This window comes from Gymnoscopelus braueri (genome assembly GCF_963280865.1).
Source record: "Gymnoscopelus braueri genome assembly, chromosome: 16".
In the NCBI taxonomy this organism is placed as follows: Eukaryota; Metazoa; Chordata; class Actinopteri; order Myctophiformes; family Myctophidae; genus Gymnoscopelus; species Gymnoscopelus braueri.
In genome coordinates, this window is record NC_137616.1 from 15,074,684 (window position 1) to 15,091,358 (window position 16,675).

General features: G+C 40.6%; 1 protein-coding gene across 1 annotated transcript; it reads left to right on the forward strand.

The window, feature by feature from the left end:
* Nucleotides 1-1,998: 1,998 nt before the first annotated feature.
* Nucleotides 1,999-16,467, forward strand: tdrd6a (tudor domain containing 6a; the record flags this gene model as incomplete). The annotated part of the gene is made up of 12 exons (XM_080452681.1): nucleotides 1,999-7,519; nucleotides 7,828-7,899; nucleotides 8,712-8,792; nucleotides 9,073-9,194; nucleotides 9,641-9,694; nucleotides 9,843-9,911; nucleotides 11,541-11,592; nucleotides 12,806-12,879; nucleotides 13,036-13,087; nucleotides 14,884-14,951; nucleotides 15,708-15,765; nucleotides 16,346-16,467. 12 exons carry the CDS (start codon nucleotides 1,999-2,001, stop codon nucleotides 16,465-16,467), a joined length of 6,345 nt encoding a protein of 2,114 aa, XP_080308807.1.
* Between the last annotated feature and the right edge of the window lie 208 nt (nucleotides 16,468-16,675).

The window sequence follows — 16,675 nt, forward strand, 5'->3', positions numbered from 1 at the left end:
CACTTTCAAAAAATAAATAAATAGCGGAAATAGCTGATCTACAAGCTGTAAGCTTGTGTAGATCAGCTATTTCTCAGTTTATGCAAAAATAATTGCAACTATCTCAAATAATTGCGATTAGACTATTCTGTAATAATTGTGACAGTGGCCTACTACATGTTATGGTTGAAGAGGAGCTGCCCCGCTGGTCAGTAGTGTGCTTCTGACCGGCTCCCGGCTTGTGCTGGAGTGACGGTATAATTGATTTGACCTACTTTAGCTTGACTTAATTAATTATTGGGAGCAGTTGTGTAATAATGGATTATATATACTATACTACCATATATATATTCCAATGAGATTTGGCCTTATAGATCAAAATGTGATGTGTTTTTCTGTTTGTTTTGAATTAATTTTCAACTATTCAAACACATTTTTCTAAAACGTTGGCTACATGTCAGTGAAATGAATCGCTGGGCACATCCCTAGTCCTCACTAATGCTCATGATATGATATTGTAAAACTAGAAAAAGTGCTCCTCGGAGCACATGTCTCCGCCAGGTCAGGTAGGTTATTGTGGCCTGGTGGTGCTATAATAGGCCAATGTGAAAAGGATGCTATTTCTTCTTGGGCCTTTCACGGCAATCGGACACTGCATTCATGGTGATTTGAGGCATTCTATTTCAAAAATGTGTTTTGCTCAATTAGAACTGCTGGTGGTGCTATAACAGGCCGCTGTGAAAAGGGTGGCATTTCTTCCTCAGCCTAGTGGGAATGTGCGTGCAAAATTGGGAAAAATCGGCCCCCATGGAAAGATGCCACGTTTCTCCCTTCAGGATAAGGCCCGTGCAATAGGGCAAGTGGAAGCTGGTTTTCCGCTATGCAGACTGGTAGCATTATTTGGTATCAGCCTTGGTACCATTTCCAAACTTAGGACCAAGTTCTGTGAGATTTACAGGCAAGATTTGCACAACGGTAACAAAGAGTTGCAGGACCCATACTCGGGTGCCAGTCGCACACCTGCCTGCAAATGATACCAGGGCTGACATCAAATAATGCGTAATGGAACACCAGCTTCACTTGCCCTATTGCACAGGCCTTATCCTGAAGGGACAAACGTGGCATCTTTCCACGTGGGTAGTGTTGCTGCTTGGAGCATACACAAACTCAACAAAGTTGCAAGACCCATGCTCAGACCCATGCTCAGGTGCCCCACACCTGTGACTGTCTGGAACCTCTCAGCAAGTGTGCGCTTGGCAGGTTGCTCAAAACAAGAGTGATTACCAACAGAAGCATATTGGGGAATTTTGGCAGATTTTTGGGAGGCACTACCCACACGTTAAGCTGTGTTACTCATTCCACGATTGCACGATCCTTACAAATTATACCTTGTTGTAAAGGTGACTAATCAATGATACAAATGGTATAAAACACTACCAATTGATATTGTTGAAGGGGAGAAATAATCTACTGAAGTTAAGTTATGGGCAACGTTTTATGGGCAGTTTATATAAGAAATAAAAGACCCCCCCATTATGACTATTTAATTAACTGAAAAGATGATCGATGGAATAATAATTACAAGATGATAAACCGATAATTGTAACTTGTAGCCCTACGTGCATATTGGCTAATCCAGGTTGACTGCCTCTCCTTTCATTCGGCCTAACGGCAAACTAGAGCCCTGCGCTCGACTGCTTTCTTAATGTCTTCTGACCGTTTCGCCCGTCACGTGCCTGCAATGATTTAATTTTCTGGCTGCCTCCAGATGATTTCCGATCGCTGCATGTCGCAATGTGACGCGCTATGAGCTTGTAGATCGGCTATTTTCACGATTTCTAATGCGATTAGCTTCTAGATTATTTGATTAAAAAGGTAATCGATAGAATAATCCCTAATTGCGGCCCTAAACTGTAGAAAGTTTGGCAATGTTTTTTCTCCTCCTGAAGTAATATGTTTCCATGTTTTAGGCCTGATGCTGACATGCAAGGTTTGCACCAAGGAAAGGAAAGCGCCAAAATGTCTTCAATCCCTGGACTCCCTGCATTAGGATCAGAAGTAGTTGTTCTCATTACTAGGGTGAACTTGAATCCCCTCTGTCCGCTTGTGGAACTCTGGGGCAACTTTAACCAGGAAAGGAAAGCAGACTATCAGTACCTAAGTAAGGATATTCAGTACAAACAAACAACAAACAAACTTAACGAGTTTGAAGGAAATCCTGGAGATCACTGCCTGGTTCAGGTGGATGAGACTTGGTACAGGTCACGCATAGTCTCAAGAAATGGCTCAAATTACAAGTGTTTTCTCATCGATAAAGGCTGGACACTCACTGCCACCCCAAGTATGTTGGCGTGGGGTAAGAAAGAGTTCTTCCACCTTCCACCTGAAGTGGAATTCTGTGTCCTCGCTAATGTCCTACCACTATCACATGAGAGCAAATGGTCCCCGATGGCTTTGGAGTTCTTGAAAACTCTTAATTGGAAGACTGTGAAAGCACATGTCCAAGATGTGATGGTGCCCCAGAGAACAATTGTCTTGCAAATACCCAGCATTGCTTCGCAAATGTATGAGATGGGATTTGCCAAAAAGTTGTCCCCAAAGATGTTCTCAGACTTCTTGCTCAAGTCATTGCAGCCTCCTAGCAGTGTAGCATTGGCCACAGAGTTGCACCAGGAGTCTATGAGAAACGAACCCCCAGGGATAGGGCAGTCTATGAGAAATGAACCCCCAGGGATAGGACTGTCAACACCAAACCAGCAGCGCTTCATGTACCCGGAGTTGCAGATGGGAACCGTAGAGACTGTCATTGTCACAGAAGTAACAAACCCGATGCGAGTTTTCTGTCAGTTGAAAGTTTTCGCACAAGAGTTGAAGAAAGTCACTGAGCAGATCACACTGTACTATGAAGGCAGATTTACTCCTTGTATAGTCACTTCTAACATGCTTGGATTCCCATGTGCCGCAAGAGGAAGTGATGGCAGGTGGTATCGCTCTGTTTTACAGCAAATATTGCCAGGCAACAATGTGGTTGAAGTACTAAATGTTGACTACGGGAAGAAACAGCTTGTCCAGGTGGAGAACATAAGGCCATTGGCTGCAGAGTTCTTTAGGATGCCAGTTGTGACCTATGTCTGCTCACTCCATGGTGTCACTGACAAAGGCCTTGGATGGACAGCAGCACAGACTGAGTACCTCAAGTCCCTAATCCTATACAAGACTGTGATTGCCAAATTTGAATACCATAGCCTGTGTGAGGGTGTCCATTATGTCACACTGTATGGAGATGAAAAAACAAGCATCAACTCTTTGTTTGGCTCTCAGGAGAAGTGCCTTCTGGAGTGTGAAAAATCACTCCTAAATTTTGACGTCCGCAGCACACCAAGCAGACCCCAGCATTCAGCTCAACGAGAAAGCCAAGGAATTGTACCTGTTGAGGCTCCAAAAGACACAGAAGGGGAGAACATTCAGAAGTTGCTTACAGCGGATCTCTCTCTCAACTCTTCACATGTAGCAGTTGTGCATCACGTGTCAAGCCCGTTTGAATTTTGGATCCAGTCTCGGAAGTATGCAGATGAGTATGACGAACTGATGGAGAACATGGACATCCTTTACAGTGATTTGGCCACTACGAATTTGATCAGAAACCCAACTGTTGGGCTATACTGTGCTGCCAAGGCACAAGATGATACATTCTACCGGGCAACTGTGACTGAAGTCAGCAAGACTCAAGTTAAGGTGTTTTTTGGTGATTATGGAAACACCGAACTAATTGACCGAAACTGCATCCGTGTCCTTCCTGAAAAATTTAAAGAGTTGCCCCAACTTGCATTGAAATGTCGCCTTGCTGGTATCAAGCCAAAAGATGAGACATGGAGCCGTAGTGCCATTGACCTTTTCATCAAAGCAGTCATGGATAAAGTCCTGAATGTACATGTTACTGCAAAGTGTGATGGCGCATATATCGTTCAGATCGCAGACTCTACAGCACACGGAGAGCAAGATGTCAATAAGCTGATGTGCAATTCTGGCCTTGCTGAGAATGATGTGTCCCAGAAAAGGCCCAATGTAAAGAGGACCACATCTCCTCCTGTCGTTTGCCCTGTCAAATCAAAGCTAGCTGCTTTACCTTTAAGAGGAAACGAGAACAGAGAGATTCCTTCCCAAATACCAAACTTGATTGAAAGTGGCCCTGCAACCTTTAATGAGCTAATGTTTCCCATAGGAACTGCCGTTGATGTCAGCGTGTCTTTCATTGAAAGCCCAAATGACTTCTGGTGCCAACTGTGCCAGAACAAAGGACAGCTGAATTTGCTGATGCAAGAGATGCAGATGTTCTATTCCAAGAGCCATTTTCAGCCATTTACAGAATCGGTGTGTGTTGCTCGCCATCCACATAATGGAATGTGGTACAGAGCTCTTGTTCTTAGCAGAGACACAACCCAGCATGTAGATGTGTTGTTTGTAGACTATGGCCAGAGGAAGAGAGTCCCCCTGCTTGAGCTGCGGAAGATAAACCCAAGCTTCCTGAATTTGAAAGGTCAAGCTTTTCGATGCAGCCTGTACAACCCTGTTAAACCTACATCACCCATGAATGATTGGGACGAGATAGCAATTGCTGAGTTTCAGCACTTTGTGGATGCTGCTGCATCCAGCCATGTCATTTTAAAGTGCACCATTTATGCAGTCATGTACAATGAGCAGAATGTTGTGTTCAACATTGTGGATCTCGAAACTCCCTTTGAAAGTGCCTGCACCCGCATGGTCCATCATGCAACGATTGCATCACTCTCAAAAGAACCTGCTTCCTCTTTGCATTTGGACACGTACTACTACTCAACCCACAACATCAAAACGGGGACGGAAGAAAAAGTCACCGTGACATGTGTCAGCAATGTCAATAAGTTCTACTGCCAGCTAGAGAGGAATGCTGACACTGTGAAAGATCTTCAATTGAAAGTAAACGGACTGTGTCACAAGCTTAAGAGCTCAAAGCTCTCAACAACTTTCGGAATGTTGTGCTTTGCAAAATACCCAGACGGAAAATGGTACAGAGGACAAATCAAGGCTGTGCAACCATCTATCCGGGTTCACTTTGTGGATTTTGGCGATACTCTCAATGTGGACCCATCTGACTTGCTTCCCATTCCCAGAGAAGCAAGTGACATCATCTCTGTTCCAGTGCAAGCAATAGAGTGTGGCCTTTCAGACATCCCTGCTAACGTTCCCAATGATGTAAATGGCTGGTTTGAGACTAATGCAACAGAACAGTCATTTAGAGCTCTAGTAGTGGCCAAACAACCTGACGGTAAACTGCAGGTTGAACTGTATCACGGAAATACGCAAATTAATGCCACTATCAAGCAGAGATTTCACATTGACGAGCCAATGTGGCAACATGGCAACGTTATTCACCATGTTAGGAGTACACCCAAGTTCACCAGCAATGCACAGCATTCGCCTACTGTTGTCTCAGAACCCACCACTAAGATGGAAGGTACACAAGCCACAAAGACAAATCAGTCTGCCTCAAAGGTTAGGAGTGCCACTTTGGAGCACTACAGAACTCCACAACAAAGGCAGCTGGATGGCAGGTCACAGAGTAGCATGCAAGACTGCTCTGAACCAGTGGGTGCCAATAACAGACAAATTAAACAGAATCTTTCTTCAGAACAAAAATGTTCAGAGGGATCAAAGTTACCCAGCTCAGAATCTCAGAAGAACAGCTATGCGTCTCTTCAACCAGAGGTGGAAACCCTCCCTAAACTGACTGACCTGCCCACTAAATCCATAGAAGTAGGTATGGAAGCAGATGTCTTTGTTTCACACAGCAACAGTCCTCTTAGCTTCTATGTGCAGTTGGCCTGTGATGAGGCTGACATATGCTCAATTGTGAGTAAACTCAATGATGGTGAGCCATCCACCGAAACCATTCAAGACTTGCAACTAGGTGACCTTGTGCAAGCAGAGTTCCCAGATGATGATTCATGGTATCGTGCAGTTGTAAGAGGAATCAGTGACAACAAGATGGCTCTTGTGGAGTTTGTTGACTTTGGAAATTCCTGTAAAGTATCCGTTGATAACATCTTCAAACTCAACAAAAGTTTGCTTCAGTGTCCAGCGTACAGTACACAATGTCTGCTTAGTGGAGCTGCAGTCCTCCAAAAGGAGTCAGAGCTGGATCCAAAGCTTGTGTCCTCCTTCCAAAAGAGTATATCCACAGATGGAGAAAAGGTGTTTAAGTGCTTTTTTATCAGGCAATCAGGATCCATCTGGGAAGTCAACCTTGAGGACGGTGGGGTAGACATTATGTCTACGATGTCCACCAGCATTCCGGATGACAGTTCTGTTGCTCATGAACCGTTGGAGGAAAGTTCTGTCAAGAAAGATGAGGAGTGCACCATCAGTGTTTGTATTGAGCCCCAGGAGGAGCTTGGCACTGAAGCAGGATTATCAGAACTGACAAGCAGTCTTGAGGCCAGTGAACGCTTTGATGCCGCTGTCAAACCCGTGTTTATTGCTGATGCCCGGAAGGATGATGGAGATCAGACGAAAGACCTTGGAGCTCCTGAACTCGACAAGGAGGGCCTCCCTAAATTAACAGACCTGCCCTCACAATCCATAACAGCTGGTATGGAAGCAGATATCTTTGTCTCGCATTGTAACAACCCTCTTAGTTTCTATGTCCACTTAGTCGAGGAGCAAGCTGACCTAATCTCCATTGTTGACAAACTCAACGATGGCGAGTCATCAGCCGAAAGTGGCAACATTGAAGACTTGCATCCAGGTGACCTCATCCTTGCAGAGTTCCCAGATGATAATTCATGGTACCGTGCAGTTGTAAGAGACATTCATGCGAACGAGACAGCTCTTGTGGAGTTTGTGGATTATGGAAATACTGCAGTGGTGTCCATTTCCAAGATGTGTACACTCTCCAAGCCATTCCTGCAATTTCCTAGGTACAGTGCACACTGTGTGCTTAGCGGGGCTGCAGCTATCAAGAAGGAGTTGGTGCTGGATCCAGAGGTTGTGTCCTCTTTCGAAGAGGAAGTTGGGCCCAGTACAGACAAAGTGTTCAAGTGTGTATTCATCGGACAGTCAGAGTCTGTGTGGGAAGTCAGCCTCGAAGACAGTGGGGTGGAAATCACTTGTAAAATCTCCACCGGAAGTCCGACTCCTTATGATGATGTCACTCCTAAGATGTCAGAAGTGGATGGAAAACCTTGCCAGGAAGATGAACAGAAGACTGATCAGCAAGTGGAGCATGTTGTCCCTGAAGCAGCAGATGTTGTGGAGACTGATCAGCAAGAGGAGCATGTTGTCCCTGAAGCAGCAGATGTTGTGGAGATCTGCATCGAGGCTTTCCCTGAAAGTGCAGAGTCTGCTCCCACCACTAAAGCTGATTTGGGAGCCCAAGAGGAGGAGGAGGAGGAGGTCATAGTTGCTGAAAGGGTCCAGACCGTGGACCTTGAATTGGAAAGTGTGCCAGAGGAGCCAGAGACCCACACTGAGGGAAACGACGCTGCTGCCATTCTGGAGTCTGGTAAGTTACAGTGTATATAATTCAGTTGTCATTGATCTTGTGTCTGAATTCCCCACTTCATTGTATTAAGCCTGCTGTTTGAACTGTATTAGTAAATGTGTATGCTGAAATAACTGTAAACGAAGTTTTGAAATGTGGATATGAAATCCAACGAGGTACCTTATGGTTAGTGTAGATTTTAGATTCTGTTTTAGGCTTGCCACATCTTTACATAAACCTTTAATTAGCCTATCTTGCACAACCATGCATGTAGCAACAGGTTAACATGCACATAAATGTAATTTTCATAGTTTAATTTCCTGTTACAGAGTTTGGTCCACTGAGAGCTGAGCCAAAGACCCACACTGAGGGAAACGACTCTGCTGCCATTCTGGAGTCTGGTAAGTTACAGTATATAATTCAGTTGTCAATGATTTTGTGTCTGAATTCCCTACTTCATTGTATTAAGCCTGCTGTTTGAACTGTATTTGTAAATTTGTATGCTGATTTAACTGTAAACAGAGTTTTGAAATGTGGATATGAAATCCAACGAGGTACCTTATGGTTAGTGTAGATATTAGAATCTGTTTTAGACTGGCCACATCTTTACATAAACCTTTAAAGGTAGGGTAAGTGATTTGCTTTGGTTAAAATAAGTGTTAAATGGCTCTATATTCTGATAGTACTCATTGCTATAGAGTGTTTGTTCAGTATTAGGAGTCTCCTTGTCTCTCCACCTCTTTATTAAACAGAAAATGCATTTTCGTTTCAGTTTCAGTTTCATTTCCAATTTTATCCAACCAGGACAGAGAACTCAATCAGGATACAGGTTAAACAAGTGAAATTGGAAGTGATGACACTAAGAAATGAGCAGACAAAATTGGAACTGGAACACTATACAAATTAAGCTTAAAAATGGGTACTTTCTCCTGATTGGCTGAGATTTTGACACCTACCGAAAAATGTATTTTCTGTTTATTAAAGAGCTGGAGAGACAGGGAGACATCTGTTACTGAACAAACACTCTATAGCAATGATTACTATCAGAATATAGTATTTTAACCTTTTAACAAAATACTTTTTGTTTTAACCAAAAAATATCACTTACCCTACCTTTTAATTAGCCTAGCTTCCACAAACATGCATGTAGCAACAAGTTAACATGCACATAAATGGAATTTTCATAGTTTATTTTCCTGTTGTCGCTTAACAGAGTTTGGTCCACTTAGAGCTGTGCCAGAGGAGCCAAAGACCCACACTGAGGGAAACGACTCTGCTGCCATTCTGGAGTCTGGTAAGTTACTTCAGTTGTCAATGATTTTGTGTCTGAATTCCCTACGTCATTGTGTTAAGCCTGCTGTTTAAACTGTATTTGTAAAATGTGTATGCTGAAATAACTGTAAACAGAGTTTTGAAATGTGGATATGAAATCCAACGAGGTACCTTATGGTTAGTGTAGATTTTAGAATCTGTTTTAGACTGGCCAAATCTTTACATAAACCTGTAATTAGCCTAGCTTTCACAAACATGAATGTAACAGCAGGTAAACATGTACATAAATGTCATTTTCACAGAGTTTGGTCCACTGAGAGCTGCTAAGAATATCACTGTTGGTTCTTCCTGTGTCGTCTGGTCACCTGTTGTCATGTCTTGGTGCAAAGCAAGGGTCTTGAAGAACACAAGTGACTGCATCCTGGTAAATTGTACTCTCTTAATAATCTGAAATATCCAGTGCTTTTCAGAGTTTGTGTTAGGACTACAAGCTTTGACAAGGATTTATTTTTCCTTTTCTTGTTTCAATAGATTATGCCTTGAATTTATTTAGTTAGTACTTTACCCCACAAATGAATATTGGTGAATGTGCTACACCAGCATTTAAATTGAATCATACAATTGTGATTTATTTATTTATTATGAAAACACAACACTACTCTTGCACAACTGCTCTCCCTATTGCTTTAGAACAAGGATAGTAATCAAATGTAAGAAAATATAATGTAAGTTTTGTCCTCATTCTCTGAGTTCCATTACCTGGAGCTCGAGTGAGAACCTTGCCTTTTGTTTGCTGCAGCAGGCCCAGTAAAACCTGTGCTTAATGCAGTTTTTTTTTGTCAGGTTCTTCTGATTGTTTGTGACACGCAGATGGAGGTTGAACCATGCAGTGTCTTTGAGTTGGTGTCTTCAGGCCATGAGGAGGTAAGAAAAATGTATTTGTTTACAATGTTTTGTATTTGTTGTACTATTTAGTTGGGCTGTATATTAATTTCAACTATCTCAATCATTACTTGAAGCAAAACCTCCAACAGTAAACTTTATTCAACTGTTGCCTTGTGCCTTTTTTCAGTGTGATAATGCTGGCAGCTCTGACAATGCCACAACCTCTTCTCATGTGATCGCTTCAGAACCCAACCCGGTATACTCTAACATGCTATTTTGGCTTAGAAATGCTACATATTATATTCAAAATACACTCCGCACATAAGCTTGGAAATTCTTTCTGTAACATAAAATGTCACAGTATACTAATTAAAAAAAGAAACAGACATTGTTGTTTAGTAAATGTGACTTGAAATACCTGCAATGTGAAATGTATTAGTAACTTTTAATTGTGTATTATTATTATTATTATTGCATTTTCATGCATATTAAAATAGTGAACTTCTCTTCAATTTTAGGTCCAGAGTGAATCACCTCAATCTGAAAATGTATTTGGTAAGTGGCAAAATCTTAACAAATGGCAAAAGCATTGGTGGAGATGGTCAGTGTTTTGCAGCAGCACACATTTCTTTTCAAAAAAGGTTTGGAATTTAGATGTCTTTGGCTGGAAAAATATTCAGTTAGTGATAAAAGTAATGCAATAGCATCCCATGTCTTTGCAATATAACAAGTTGATTTCAGTGCTGTAAAAGTGTGGACTTGTTTTGATGTGAACATGGAGTTTTATTGTGAATATTTTGACAGATGCCTCTGCAGAACAGGATGTTGAGACAGAAGATTTTGAAGAGGCGCTGAGTGTTGTCACACCTCACAAGGTAGAATACAACTGCACCAATATAATTTTATACTGTAGCTGACCAAAAACACAGCTTTAGAACTCTAGAGGCCAGAATGATGGGTAAATTAAAGCAATAAGCCAAAAGAGACAGTGGTTTACCATGGATTTTAGAACGGCTAATGGGTGTTTTGCGGTGTGCCTATTGCCCCTAGCTAGTCTCGTATAGCCAGACGATCAGAAATCTCCACCTACTGATAAGTCTTACATCTAAAGAAAGTGAATGGGCTTGGACAGAACACCGAACCAATCCTGACACTGTCCCAATATGAAGGACCTCCGCAACATCTTTTCTTTGGTTCTGTGAAGCTGTTATTTTTAAGCCCATTCACTGAGTTTAGATGTCACCAGATGTATCGGTAGGCGGAGATTGTCTGGCTACGCAAGATAGCTTAGCGAGTGTGGCTTTGTATCACGCTGTGATTTGTGACTTTGTGTGATTAACTCATTCATTAACTGCACACACTATCAATAGATACATATTGAACAGGGAGGGTATGCCATTGTTAGATTTTGCTTTTTTTTTTATTGGCAGGACCTAGTGGCTTATCATGACATGTTGGACAATGAGGAGGTAAGGAATATTATAAAGCTGCTGTTTTGTACTTCTTTTTGCAGTGTTAAAGCAGCACTATGCAACTTTTTAACAACTCTATAGGATATTATGTCCCACAAAATTGTCCCATAAATGTATAGATTCAGGGAGGTCTATGTATAGGGGAGTCAATGAGTTTCATCCTGGCATTTGCCAAGGAACTGCCAGTCAAGCGCAGACTGGCCAATCACAGCGCGTCCTTGCCGGACATGCTTTCAGAGACTCTTGGGTAATGAAGTCAAAGACGTTGGCTGCCATGTTATTTGTTTCCAAAGTGGCCACTGATACCCCAACCTACTTGGTGCTGCTTTAAGTCTGGAGTCATTATATCCTGTTAAGTTTAAAATGTTTAACTGTAAACTCAATTCAACAATTTCCTTGTACCTTTTTTCCAGTGCGACGATGATGACAGCACAGACACAGTCTCTAACCCAGAATCTTTGGAAGGTAAATTGTGTTCTCATCTGCAGTCCTGTCCTTTTTTATTGGGTCCTCACCTGACGGCATCTTTAGTATTCTATCATCATTGCATTCCCATTGATTTTGGTGTTGTGTGCTTTCTTTGATGCATTCACAGAAGACACCTTGGATGAACAAAGTGATACCAGTGAAGATACAATTGATTACAATGATCTTGTTGACACTGATACTCCAGAGGAAATGGTAATTGTATAACAATAACATTTGGACAGCCGTCATGATGTAAATATAAAGTTTCCCCCTTTTATGGTTGCTTGTTGTGGTTGCAGACCAGTTTAAATCACTAAATAAATCTTTTAACTTTATTTTTAAACAATCTGATCTAAATCTCTCAGTGGCATCAATCCCACAAATAAAATCTCAAAATCTGTAACAGTTCTAGTATGTTGTCCATCAGGCTCAATTCCAGCACTTGACAACTTAGTTAAGCACATTTAAGTGCCCAATTATATCCACCAAAAATGCAAGATCACAAAGCCAGTCTGGGTCATCTTTGCCACTGGCTTCCCTTTCTTGTTAATGAGTAAAACAGTTTCTGCACATACTGTAGCCTAACTGAAAGTAACGTTTGAAAAACACCCCCTGGAAGTTTGACAGGCTGGGGCCGATCCAATATAATTTTTTGACAAAAGAACGTCAAATTGGCAGTGGTTGAGTCCCTTCGGCTCTAATTAACTTCACAGTTTTTATCACTTTGGTGCTCTCATCAATTGCATTTCTTCCCTTTTTACTTAACTTTTTGGTGTTCTAATATTGTTGCTTTGTTAAAATTCACTAAAGTGAATGGAATTGCTACCATGACATCTTTTTGTAAAATTGTTAGGCGTTTTGTTTTCATTTGAATAAATATTGCAATTGTTTCAATTTTAGGTCCAGACTGAATTGCCACAGTCCCCTTGTGTGCCATTAGAGACGTTCATTGGTGAGTGAGAAGATCTTAACAAATACCAAAAGCATTGGTGAACTTCAGTGTTTTACAGCTTCACAAAGAAATTCCAAACTGGTTTTCTGTACACAACTCAAAATGTTTTGGAGTTTGGAAGTTGTTGACTAAAAATTATTTATGTTGTCCAGGTATACTGACTACGGTATATTCAAATGTAAAATACTGTTGTAGATGGGGATTAGTCTGGAATTGATTTGATGTGAACTTGGAATTTGATTGTGAATGTCTAAACAGATCCCCCTGCAGAACAGGGAGTTGAGACGGAAGATGTTACGGAGGAGGCACAGAGTGTTGGCACCCTTCATAGGGTAGGAGAACACAAATGCACCATTACCACTTAATGGCTGGCTGACACATATTTTTTTAATGCTAACCATACAGCGTACCTGTTTGTATCAATTTATTGGAAATTTCAAAAACCGTTGCATTAATAAGACTCAGTCAAATGACCTGTTCTGTTTCAGAGCGACTTGATCGAAGAGGAGACGCGTCGTGATGATGATGATCAGTCTTCTGGTTAGTTCCCATGTGTGTTTGTGTGTGCACAAATGTGCATGTATTATACATGGGTTGTATTTTGATTTGATGAGCCTTTTTGGCTGTTATTTTCTACAGTGCCAACACAATATATTGGTATAGATGGCCACGCAGTCTATAACAGCGTTTGCATGTCTCTGTATGTCCACTCAAATGCAAACCAGTCACGACTTAAAGGGATAGTTCACCCCAAAAATAACTTTTTCTATCGATTTGTCACCCCATGGAGACTTGACTAATCGATAGAAAAAACAAAACAAAAAAATTTGGGGGGGTTAACTATCCCTTTAAGGCACTATGTGCATAACGTCGCGAAACAAACAACACCAGACATTAACAAATGCAGCTATAACATTTAAAGAGTGTGAATGTTGCATCATAGTTCACAATCTATGCATGTGAAATTATTTTTTCCCTTAGTTACACCGACATTTGTTCCTGTAAAACAGGTTTGTATTTATAGGTGAAGTATTTATAAAGATTGCCATTTCCTTTTTGCGAATAAAGATGTACATTGAGACCATCACCCTGCTAGTTTGCATGACCACAGGCAGCCAGTTGTATAGTGGAGCTTTGACTCTTGCATTGCATTGCGATTTGTGCGGTTTGATCATGATCTACTCAACTTCTTGCTATCAGCTTCTAAAATGTGGACAAGGAAGCCAGGCCATTATTAGACCCTGGTCTCTTAGTTTAAGGACAATAAACTAGCACACTGCAAATAACTACGGAACACTGTTTACTCTGAGCTCCAATGCAGTCCCTAACGAAAGCTCATGTCAGTGCCAAGATTACAAAGTACGGGGGAAAAAACAATAATGAAATAAAATGCGATAAAAGCCACCGTTCTTGTGGCATTTTTGTGTCAAACTTCTGAACCCATCAGTTAAGCTGCATCTTTAACGTTGCCACCCTCAAACTAGAGGCCTCTGTCTTTATAAATCTATATCTATTATAAAGCTTTTGAATTTGCATCTGATCCACTTCATAATGAACTGAAACTTAAATGCAAATGTATAATTGTTGTGTTGCTTACTTATCTGCCACTTATCTGCCATTTTCACTACAGCCCTGTTAGGCGAGACTGAACTTGCAACCTGTGAGCCCCAAGACCACACTGATCCTTGCCTGAATATGGTAATTCATAGTATTCTCATGATCGATTTTGTCATACAATAGCACACTGCCACAGCTCATTGCCATGGTTGTCATTTTACCACTTTGATCCTGGCGTCCTTATTTTGGGGATGTCGTATGCAAAGAATTTCAAAATATAGCAGATATATCAGATATACAAGCTCACAACACGTCATGATGTGATCTGATGTTTTTGTAATTCTTTTTAAATAGGGCTTCAGTGATTAATGAGAGGTCACCTGCTGTTTGTTTATAATCCTGTTTATTTCTGTCTAGGATGATGTGAATTTGGAGGCAACCTGCCCCAACGAAGACTGTTCTGGTAATGTCTCCATATGTATGGTGCCATATTCTTACAGAATGAACTGATCTAATAACAAAATAGCATTTCAGACTCATCCTTGTGAATATTGGATTTTCTATTAGATTGTCTTCCGTATAACTGAGTTATTGTCAATTAAACTCTTATCAGTAAAGGCCAAACATGAAAAACACACTTTTCTTCTTACTTGTCTTTGTAAATGCTAAACTCAAATCTTGCCTTTCAAAAAGGCCACCTAGCTTGATCTACTTGTAAACAATATCTGCTTCCAGTCTCTTTCCTCATTCTCTACCGATTTTGCTTTTGTGCTCCCCAGACCTGGTACCTGAAGCTGAAATGGAGGCCAGTGAACGGCATGCAGATACAGCTTCTACAGAGAACACGGTACTAGAATACGCCCTTCATGGTAGAACCGGCCATGTAATGCCGTTTTTCAGAACCACACGCAAATGAGTGGTGATTGAGTTTAGCATGGTTGATTCCAGTGTGTGTGTGTGTGTATGTATGTATATATATATATAATGTAACATGCAACACTTTTCGAAGTCATGAATTAAACAAATTAATACAAACTTCTATAGCGTGTGAACTCTCAATGAGGAAAAAGTAGCCACCCAAAATAAAACCATAATTGGTCGGTCAGGTCAGTCTTTGGAGTGTCATGAATAGTATGAATATATAATTATAATATGTTCAGCTGTATGTTAAGGCCTAGAAGACACTCAAACTAATGCAACATGTACTTAAAGGTGAATAAAATTACTTTCAAGAGACATGTTTTGTTACCGTACGCACAGTGTACATTGTTGGATCCCAGTAAGTACTGTATGTTTACTTCGAACATTTTAGGTGTTATTAATTACTCATAAACCTGAGTTTCAGTTCAGTGGCTTAAAATCCATGCCCTCTTTTGATCCAGGTGTTTCATGTAACTCAATTTGTGTTAAACCCTGTGCTTGTGAGTCATGATAGTGGAATTGATTTCCACACTGCCCTTACCTACTCATTTTAATGTAGCTCAGAATGAGAATATTGGGAAATTACCTAAAATGTAAATGAAGAGAAATGGAAAATGGTTAACATTTTATATTAATGTCAGTACAGCGACCTTCTGGTCTGACATTGTTGCTTATTTTACAGGATTTAGTGGAAGATGCGTCTAAGGAGGAGTCCTCCTGTTCTCCCAACAACAGTCTTGGTAAGTGATTTATAATAAATGTTGTGTTTTCAAGGCAACAATGAAAATGTGCAAAGTGGATACTTTCAACATAAGGCTGTCACGATTACAAATTTAAGTTCACGATTAATTGTCACAAATAATTGTGATTAACGATTTAATTGTGTTTTTTTTGGCATTGAACATTGGAACATAATACAAATTTAATTTTTGTTTTTTTATTTGCTTCATAATCACAAATTGCACACAGCAGATAACAAATAACTATAAATACAAAGGACACATTAAATCATTTTATACTTTAAAAAAAAAGTTTGAAAAAAAATAGCAGAAATAGCTGATCTACACGCATACAACACATGGATGCTTGTAGGTCTGCTATTTCTGCTATTTCTGGAAATGTTTGAAAATGTATGAACATTTTTTCCACATGGAAACGATTATGACTTATGCAAAATAATTGTGATTGTCTCAAATAATTGCTATTAGACGATTATGCAATAATTGTGACAGGCCTATTTCAAGATCAGTATTTCTGAAATAGTGGCTCAAGGACTCAAAAGAGGATTGATAACCCATTTATTTTTCCCTGCTTCTTCAGAAGCCCAGTTGTCAATGGTGACTCATCTCTGTCTGGTGGTGGAAGATGAACCTGACGATATTGTCGTCTTTGAGAAGGGGATCGATCATCCAGCTCTGCAGCAGCAGGATATGAGAATGTAGTGATGAGATCACTGTTGGTTCTTGTTTTTTTTTACTGTGATGTGTGTTTATCATTATAAGTGTTCTGTTTTATATCGTATGCCCGATGGGTAGAATTTAAGTTTAATGTGTTTGTTTTGTTTTATCTGACAGTTACTCATTTAAAAATATTTTGTTTTCTCTCAAGAGGGCCAGTTGAGTCGAGTACAGCACATTGTAATGGTTAAAA